Source organism: Trifolium pratense, linkage group LG1 (genome assembly GCF_020283565.1).
Source record: "Trifolium pratense cultivar HEN17-A07 linkage group LG1, ARS_RC_1.1, whole genome shotgun sequence".
Taxonomy (NCBI): Eukaryota; Viridiplantae; Streptophyta; class Magnoliopsida; order Fabales; family Fabaceae; genus Trifolium; species Trifolium pratense.
The window spans coordinates 32,717,289-32,727,751 of NC_060059.1; the positions used below are offsets into that span (position 1 = coordinate 32,717,289).

General features: G+C 32.4%; 1 protein-coding gene across 2 annotated transcripts; it reads left to right on the forward strand.

The window, feature by feature from the left end:
• The first annotated feature begins 305 nt into the window (after positions 1 to 305).
• On the forward strand, positions 306 to 2,015 carry LOC123902712 (probable xyloglucan galactosyltransferase GT17). 2 transcript variants are annotated; one of them, XM_045952496.1, is made up of 2 exons: positions 306 to 398; positions 429 to 2,015. In XM_045952496.1, exon 2 carries the CDS (start codon positions 457 to 459, stop codon positions 1,864 to 1,866), a length of 1,410 nt encoding a protein of 469 aa, XP_045808452.1. In that variant the 5' UTR covers positions 306 to 398; positions 429 to 456; the 3' UTR covers positions 1,867 to 2,015. The 2 variants fall into 2 exon arrangements, with proteins under 2 accessions (XP_045808452.1, XP_045808453.1); XM_045952497.1 differs by having other exon boundaries at positions 314 to 398; positions 437 to 2,015.
• The last annotated feature ends 8,448 nt before the right edge of the window (positions 2,016 to 10,463 follow it).

Below are 10,463 nucleotides of genomic sequence, written 5' to 3' on the forward strand. Positions count from 1 at the left end.
TAGAATAAAGGTGTGTTATTTAAACAATAATTTTTGGGACAACTTTCTTTTCACTTATTTTTATTGGACAATAACAATTGAGAGAAAAAAGAAGAGAGAATAAAAAATGTAATAATGTGAGTATAAGAAAAAAAGTTGTCAAATGTTGTTCAAAAATTATCGTACAAATTTAAATATTGCATTTAACTTAACGTACATAAATATTTGATCCAAGTGGCCGGTATTGAGCTTCTTAATCATCATTTTCACATTCATAAAATAATTTTTTTTGTAAAGGATGGTTAACTATTTCTTTAGTTCCCTTATTCTCTTGAATCTCAAACAGCACACAGAAACAACCGACATTTTCAACGCTCTTCACAGTCGTACAAACAAATAACAGCCATTCATCTCCTCCATCTCTCTCTCTCTCTCTCTCTCTCTCTCTCTCTCTCTCTCTCTCTCTCTCTCTTCAACATGTTTTTCAGAAAATCATCACCAACTCAACCACTAAAATCTCTACCATACACAACAAAATCCCAAAGCCTCTCAAAAACCAAAGAAACCAACATCGTCAACATTAACAGATCAATAAAATTCACTCTCTTCACATCTCTCTTCATTGCTTCATGGTTCCTCTTTCTTCACTTCCATCATCCAAGTCCAACAACAATCACGACCGTCAAAACCACCGCGACATGCGACGGCTCAACTCCACCATTCTACATCTACAACCTCCCCGGACGTTTCAACCTCGACCTCCTTAAAAATTGCGAAAATCTCAACATCTACATGAACATGTGCCCACATGTGATAAACAATGGCTTAGGTCAACCCCTCTCAAAACCATCATGGTATGCCACACACCAATTCTTAGCTGAAATGATTTTTCATGCTAGATTAGAAAATCATGTGTGTCGGACGAAGGATCCAACTCGAGCAATTTTATTCTATGTTCCATTCTACGGTGGTCTCTATGCTTCAAGCATGTTCCGGCAACCAAATTACACTCTTCGCGACTCCTTAGCGGTTGATTTGATCGATCATCTCCAAAGTCAACGTTGGTTCAACCGTTATAACGGTAAGGATCATTTTATTTCCCTTGGGAGAACCGCATGGGATTTCATGCGGTCCTCAAGTGGGCCCGATTTTGGAGCCAACATACTTTTAAACATGCCACCTGTCAAAAACATGTCGGTGTTAACAGTTGAACGACAACCTTGGAATGGTGAAAACCAAAACGGCATACCTTACCCGTCGTATTTTCATCCAAAAACAAAAAACGAAATGTTGACGTGGCAGAATAAAGTGAGACAAAGCGACAGGCCATTTTTATTTTCATTTATTGGAGGGAAAAGGAAAGGGTTAGGAAAAGCAAAGATTCGCGACGAATTGGTTCAACAATGTGGTGAATCGTCTCGTTGCGAGTTGGTTGAATGTGGGGGTGGGAATAGCAAATGTCATAAACCAATGGAAGTGCTTGGTGTTATGATGGAATCAAATTTTTGTCTTCAAGCACCTGGTGATTCTTTTACGAGAAGGTCAACGTTTGACTCAATTCTTGCTGGTTGTATACCTGTATTTTTCTCAATACATACGGCGTATACGCAATACGATTGGTATTTGCCTAAGGAAAAAAATTTGTATTCGGTTTATATTGATGAGGAGGGTGTAAAAAAGAAGAAGAATATGATCGAGGAGGTGTTAATGGGAATTTCAAGTGAAGAAGTTGAAAAAATGCGTGAAGTTGTGATTGGTTTAATCCCAAAGATTAGTTATGTTCATCCAAATGTTAGTAGTAATGTTGGGTTTAGTGATGCTGTTGATGTTGCACTTCAAGGACTTTCTAGGCTTGTACGGGAAAACATTGGGAAAGCAGAGATTTGATTAGTTATTGACTAGTTAATATTTATTTTTTTTATGTAATCATAGTTTACCTATATGATTATGTGATCATGAATGTAAATGGGTTTATTAGTACAGTATTACTCTAATTAATAATGGAGTGTTTTGTGATCTCCATCTTTTTACGATGAGTCTTTTTTGTGAAAGAAAATTGTTTTATGTCTAAATATGATTTTATTTTATGTGATTTTTGCATTTTTTTTTTCTTTTTAATGTTGAAATTGTAGATTTATCAATTGGAATGGTGTTGGATTAACTCATTTGGAGTCTAGCTAGCTAGAATAATATGAATGACATTTATTCTTAATTACCAGCAAAGGGAACGAAGCAGCACAATTATTGGAGACCCACATGTATCACAAACAAAAGGAGGAAAACATGCTAAGAGTGCGGGGAACATGGTCATAATAGTAGAACTTGCAAAAAAAAATATATATTGAAGAGTAGAACATTTTAACAAGAATATTTATGTGAGTTATATAGAGTAGTGATCCGTTGTTTTTTTTTTTTATAATTGGATGAACTATGATGTGATAGGGTGGATAGTAAAGAAATAGTTAAAGTATTTTATTTAAGCTATTGTATTATTAATTTAATGTTATCGTATCTTTTTACATAGAGTTTAATTGTTGTGCACTGTCAGTGTAAATTTTTTTTACACATACATTCAATGATGCGTTGCCACATTATTTAATGAATGTGACATATCATGTGTTTTTAAAAATCATACATGATGTGTCGGTATATTATTGGACGCATGTGTAAAATAACTTTACACCGACGGTGCATATAAATTAAATTCTTTTACATAAAGATGAATGCATGATTGGATCAAAATATGTATTTGTTGCATAAATATGACATCACATTTTAAAATCATTTTGTTAGTATTATATGAAACTCAAAGCAGATTCCATACAAAATTATCATTAGAGATGCTCTATATGTAGAGTGTGTTAGAGTGTGTTTGTCAAAGAGTGTGTTGCTAGCACTCCTCGTAACTACATTCACGGAAGAAGATCTTCTCATGCGACAATTTTCTCATCTGTAATCTCATCCACTTACTTTGTTACAACAAGCATTTTTTATTATTAAAAAAATAATGAAAGGTTGACGGACAACCAACATCTTCCAGTTAAAAGTCCATCAAGAGAGAGTTTTTTATCCGGATTAATTTTAGTTTTTTAAGTACTTGGATTCCCTGCACTCAATGAATTCTGCAGTCATTGCACTTTAATGGTCCAGATTTAAAGCTCACCAAATAAATAATAAATAAACAAAATTGGGATGGCTGAGTTTTACTTGCCATTACTATTTAACTGCAGAAAATCTATTTCCTTTTTTTTAAAGCCATGTAATCGTACCTGACTAGAATGATGACCAAGTCTGGCATTGCTCCTCTTCCGTTTCGGTGAATGGGAGGGGTTGCGTACTTGCACGTACTCCGATGCTCAAGTCAGTAAGAGAATGTACATGTCCTTTTCTACAAGAGGAGTATATATAGCCTCAAGCGTTGGGCCAACACCACTGATGAGCATAATGATGCGACCAATATATGGCTGTCGGAAAAAGTAGCATCCCATGCACCAACAATCACTCCCCGCCCTCGTCAGACCCGAGCGTTACATGAGTTGTAACGCCCCGAAATTTAGAACTATTTATTTTATTTGGATTTACTTTATTTTAATTATTTGGTTAATATTTATTTAGAAAAGAATATATTTTTGTAACAAATTATGATATATTTTTCAAAGATATGTTTTAATCTTAGAAACAAAAATAATAGATTTTCATGAGAAATTATGAGATGAGATTTTTAAGGGAAAAACAAAATAATAGATCTTTTGGGAAGATTAAATTTTAGAAACAAATCAGCTAAAGATTTATATTACTTCTATGATTAAGAGAAACCTAATAATCCCTATAAATAGGTTAAGTTAGTGACTGATTAGGATTAACAAAAAAATAGAACACGTAGAAAGAGGGAGCTTGGAAACAAAAGAGCGAGAACAAGAGTCGGCCGTTCCAATATGGCTGGATATTACGACCGTTGAGCAGGGACACGTGACTTTAGGCCATCATGCAATTTGGTCGTGTTCGACACCTATGTGGATTGTGCTTGACGTTGAGTCGTGCTTGATGCCTATAGGGATATTGTGCTCAACATTGAGTTGTGCTCCACGCCTATGTGGACTGTGCTCGATGTTGTGAGGACTGTGCTCGACGCCAGTCCAGAACACCATGTATTGTTAGACAATACTTGTAAGTAATGATGACAGAATCGGGATTTTACCCCAACTCATCTTAGGGTTGGAGTTTCTATCGTTGTCATAAAACCACAATTCTAAGGTGTTTTAATCATTGCATACTTTCTAAACCCAAAATACAACTTTTCAATCATTCCATTTTTTTGGAGTACTATACAAGTCTATGTGAGATTTCCATCTTTTTCACTACGCGATAGAGCTGTGTACTTGCAGATCTATCATCCCACAGTTCCAATTGAGCACACTCACTGGTCTTGATAGTCTTAGCTGCCATAAAGACATCCCAATAAAAAATTGTGAGTGTTTTGCTCCAAAATGTGTGAGACGAGCTTGTGTATTTCTCGGGTCTTCTTTTTCTCTCCGGTTGAATCTCACCACTAAGATTGTCCCTCATCTTAGTCTGTATCCCTGCAGATTCTTAGTATCTAAGGAGCCTCATTCAATAAAAAATAACTAAATTTTTTTATTATGTTTAATCTATTAGTTGTCAAAAAATAAAATTTAACCATGAAACAAAATACTATTTATAAGAAATTAGATTTTAAAAAGCATCACATGATAAACTTGTCATTCCAACTAATTAAGTTGACATCTCAAGCTCACGACCTATCATTTGCAACATCCTTAACATTAAAATAAAAGAACATATAGGAAATAAAGTTGGGGGAACTAACCAAACATTCAACGTAACAAATAGAAACAACAACAACAACAATCTCGTTAAAAACCTTTTTAGAAAAACTCAAAAAAAATAAAACTTGGTAAAATGAAAAAGAGTGCAGTTCAAGGAACAATTAACAAAATCAAAGAAATGGAGATCATTGGTTTTTATTTTTTCTTAAAAGAAATCATTCGTAATACAATTAGGGACAATGTCCAACCAAATATAATTAGTACATTATAACATATGTTTGATTAATTTCGTCAGCAAAGCTATTTATCCCTTTTATTGATTTGCACGGAGATTGAATTTCCATGAAATAGAGATATCCTATCTCTTTAGGGACTTGAATTTAACGCAATTACTATTGTTGATCGTTTCGTTTGATCAAATTTTAAGGAACGAGAGCAAATACTGTAATAAACTAAATTTAATTTATGTTACATAAATATCATTTGATTATAATTCGACGAGTAAGATCAACTATTGCGTAAAGCTACTACAACAGTCGATCCGGGTCCATCTCTCTACTATCCTCAGTGGAACTTTTTTCCATTCCCATCCCTATAGGAAAGAACTCTCCGCCTCGCCCTCAAATCCTAAAATTCGACAGTCCCCATAGAAAATATTTTTACATACACAAATTGATACTGTCAACTTCTTGTTCTTGCACCTCTCAATTGCTAATTTCTTTTTTGGGTCAAGTCAAATTGCTAAATTTTTAGTGCGGGTGAAGGTGTGGTCTATTTAGTGGTCAATCAAAAGTTCCCACAAAAATAAAAAGTGGTCAATAGAAAAGAGAGTGAATATACTGGATGATTCTTTAAAAAATGATATAAAATTCATTGAACCATTACTACTCTACTATTTGTGGGTACCACATTTTTTCCTTCTTACCGACCAAAATTAAAAGAAAAATTAAGACAGAACAACCAAACCAACAGATATATTTTATTATTTTCACGTTGGACTTAACCTCTCTTCATTATATCATTATATATATATATATATATATATATATATATATATATATATATATATATATATATATATATATATATATATATATATATATATGCTTAGTCTAATATAAATATGATGTGGGGTGTCTATCATTACATTTGGTGGAGTTTTATAATCTAATGAATAAGAATGGTCTTGCCCGGTGCAAGACTTAAATAGCTAGTGCACAGTAGCACTCCCTTATATATATATATATATAATAGAATAAATTATGAGCTGTATACGTTCTCATGCTGTCACATTTTTAGATTGATCGCATAATTTAATGTATTTAGACTATAATAAAATTCAGATGCATTAATTATACAATAAAACTATAAAGGTGAAAGTCATTATGTTTAATTTAGTGGTAAGAGTTTTGAGTAGTATCCTCAGCACTATTGTAAACAAAAAAAAAAAAAAAACTTTATAGGTGAAATTTACTTTATAGGTATCAGTACGGAGTACAATATTTTTAGAAAAACTAATGTACATGTATATGCATAAATTAAGATACGTATATGTACCGATACTGGTACGAATACGTATCCGGTACTGGTACTCTCTCAAATGGAGTAGTACATCATAGGAGGGAGTATATATTTTCGGGAATTAGCAATTGCTATATAAAGTTGCGACTAATTGCATGTGAGATTATTTACAAGCCTTTTCTATTTTTTTAATTTATTTTTGACTAATTAAGTCCATGCTAACGTAGTGCCTCTATTTTTTGTCTTATTTAAATAAAAAAATCAGTTATTTCATTTTGAAAATGTAATTTGCTTTAAGGACTATTGGATGTGCAGATACGATAGAGACATGATAAAATAATGAACTTGTTAAGGATATGATTATGACATGATAATACTTATCATATTATATGTTTAGTACATAAATGAGGAGAAATATTGTGATCTTGCATCTGAAGCATTGATTAGTGCTTTTGAATCATCAATTTCTAAGCCATAGCTAATTGTCTCTCATGATGCATTAATTTGAGGCAAATGATCCATTAACAAGATTTGAGATCTAACAAGGTCAAAATTATCATTTAATTCAATGAGAAATCTGCTTATATAAAAAAATCCAATGAGAAATCTAATGGTACGACTCAAATCATGTTGAGTTCTAGCATTGGTATAACACCATCGACACACATTTGTGAGGACAATTGCAATCTGGCATTGGAAGATAAGATTCAAGCTCTTCCCAAAAGTCTTGAGAGTGGTAAAAAATTCAGAAACTGACCTAGCTAGATCCTTGTTTGAGGCCATAGATATGGATAAAATCACGTGAGAATCTTTCTTTAAGCTCATTCCACGCATCAATTGCATTATCCAAGAACACGATGCTTTGTGCTATAGATTCCTCTATGGAGCTCATAATCCAAGAGTGAACGATCATATTGCAATGTGACCACGCTTTGTAACTAGGATCAAATTCGGACGGAACTAGAATCGTGCCATCAACGAAATCAAACTTATTTTTCGATCTGAGTGCACGTCACATAGATTGTGCCCATGCGTGATAGTTGGAATGTGTAAGGACCGAAGTGATTGCGAAGGTAGAAGGTCCATCGGAGGGGGTGAATGTAGTAGACATTTCCTGGAGTTTGTGATGGATCATGTAGCGGAGCTGACGGTGGATTAACCACGTCGTTGTTGGCATTGCGAGCCATGAAAAATGGTTACGAGATGGTTATTTCGCAGCAGAGCTTATGATTTCTCTGGTACCATCTTGAAAATGGTACCAATACAAAGAAGACAAGAACTCATAAGAGTAAAAAGAGAAATCTATTAGATTGAAATGAGAAAAATGAATGTTACTTTGAGAATTACAACGGTAGCTAGTTTATATACAATGTTATCTATGTAACTAACTCATGGATCAATCTAACTAACTAGCTTAGCTGGCATAACAGCCAATAACAAACTAATAACTGTTGTAAAAATTGGACATAATCACAATCTATGATTGTTGTATATTGTTGTCGGCACTATCGCGAAGTAAGCAACCACCGAGTCTCAAATAGGGAGAATAGTAAACCATGAAATAATACTTGAGGCGTGCTGATCGCACTATTCTTAAGAATTTATCCGCCTCATAAACGCAAATCTCCCAGGATTCAACAGGTCCTTCCCGAATATGAATCATATCTGAGGTGACAGAACTAGCAAGAAATAATTAAACACCGGTGATGTAATCCAGGAAGATAACTCAATTGTATGTGAAGAGGAAAATAATTTTCTATTTTAATAGTGTGATTTTTGATCTCATATAAAACAAAGGAAGAGGAAGCAATCTCTATTTTCTCATTCTCGTCCTTTTTATTTTCTTCTTGATATCTTTCTTATAAGCATAATACATCGGATCCTCTCAAAAAATATTAACTTTCCAACCATAAAATCCTAGTAATTAGTATTGAAAACCAATTAATAAGAATAAAAAGATAAACATTTACTTAATAATATGTTATGACTTGGTCACAAATATATTTATTAATTTAATCATTATACAATAATTAACTTTAAAATAAATTATTTATAAAATATCCAACAATAACAACCTAAAGTAAGTTTAACCGAGCTACGTCTACGCCATAAGTATCATGCTCCAACACTTGATCTCCCGAGATAACTTGTTTTGCAAGTAATATGTTGTTTCTTCATTTTGTGTGTCTTCCACAGTGTGTAATATAATAAAAAAAGGATAACATTTTTTTGTACTCATGCATTTTTTAATATGCTTGTATGCAAAAAGAAGAAAGAAAGGAAAGAAAGTGAAATTAACAATAATAGATGAAAATAAGTGAGATTAAACAAAATAAATAATAGATTTTGAATAATAATCGGAGGATGACAAAACAGCTGCGAAGACAAGTCTCCAAATGTTATTCTGTTTTCTGTTATTTGCATATGCCATGCTTCTGCCGTTACATCGAAATAGACACATACCAACACATGCGCGCCTAAGTACCTCTCATAAGTGTTAACCCTCTTTTATCTTATCATGGTTTTTTTAATTTGGCATTGACTAAGTTTTTTTTTTTTACGTGTTATCATTTAGATCTTACCTTCATGGCACACTAGAGATCATAAAACATGTCCCTGACAGCATCAAGAAGGTAAAATAAAAACTGATCTCTTTTGATTTGTTTTATTGCTACTAAATTAGTTAGCCATTTTTCAGGTCTTAATTGATAACCAAGTTTTGACAAATCTTAAGTTGCATATGAAATTAAATAGCCAGAAAAGTGTGGGAATTATTCTAATAGATTTAAAGGGATAACATATTTTTGGACACTAATATTATATGTTAATAGTTAAAGGATGACATTTTTTTACTTATGCATTTTTTAAAATGTCTTTTATTTTTATGCATGTGTGTAAAAAGAAGAAAAAAAGGAGAAAAAGAGAGTAGAATAAACAATAATAAATTAAAATGAGTGAGAGACTAAACAAAATAAATAATAGATTTTTGATAAAATAATAGAACCTTACAAAATTTTATGTGATTAACTAAAAGTTTCATTAAAAATATAAATTAATAGAGGTTAAAATTTACGATCATTTTGTATTTCGACCATATATAATATTTATTCAAACATGACATGCATGAATTCATGAGTCACATTTAATACATGAAAAATGAGAGAGATGTGTTTTTTCACAAGATATATTACTTGGTATCGTGTATATAGTTGTTGGTGTTCTTTATGATTGAAATGCATGACTCAAGTCATATTTAATTCATGGAAATGATAGAACCAACTGTGTGTGATCTAGATAATATTAAAAATTAATAAATATTGTAACACTTAAATTTTTAAATTAAAAGTAAAATTCTCAATTTCATATTAAGTTTAAAATTAAACTATGGATTACGAGTATTCAAATTTAATCTCTAATTTGATCAATATGAGATATATTTTTTTAACTCTTGATTGAATTTCAAATTACCAAAGACTTTTTTCCTTTAGAATTAGAGGAATAAGTTTTTTTTATTCCAAATAATTAACAATTCTCATGATTTTTTTTGTTTATAAATTAATAGCATCTAGATATCAAGGTAGCGATAGACATCTCTCTATCCTTCCCCGTCATCCATTTATAGCTCATATTATTAAAAAAGAAGAAAAACAAGATAATTACAAGAGGGCACTAGGCCTTACCCTAAAGAAATGAACATAGAACAATGAAGCATAGAAACTCATATTTAATCCTAAAAAACAAAATAAAAGTCCCTAATAATTTAAGGCGAATGCACCTAACAATTCTCATGATTGCATTGATGGTTAATGGTTTAAACTTTGTTATAAATTTTTCTTTAATGGTCCCATTGTATAGCCCATCAAGGGCAATGAAGCGGTTAATCCGACACAAATTATTGAAATCTCAAGCTTAGTGGATCAGAGTCATTGAAGAGTAAAGGAATGTCGTTGTTAAAGATTGTTGAAACTCCAAGCTTAGTGGATCAGACCCATTGAAGAGTAAGGGAATGTCGTCGTTAAAGATTGTTGAAACCCCAAACTTTGTGGATCGGAGTCATTGAAAAGTAAAGCAATGTCGCCGTTACATATTGTTGAAACTCCGGACTTAGTGGATCAAACCCATTAAAGAGAATGTCGCTAAGAACGACGTTCTTCAATG

Coding starts and splice junctions, on each gene's coding strand:
- LOC123902712 (XM_045952496.1), top strand. CDS start 457: ATGTTTTTCAGAAAATCATCACCAACTCAACCACTAAAATCTCTACCA.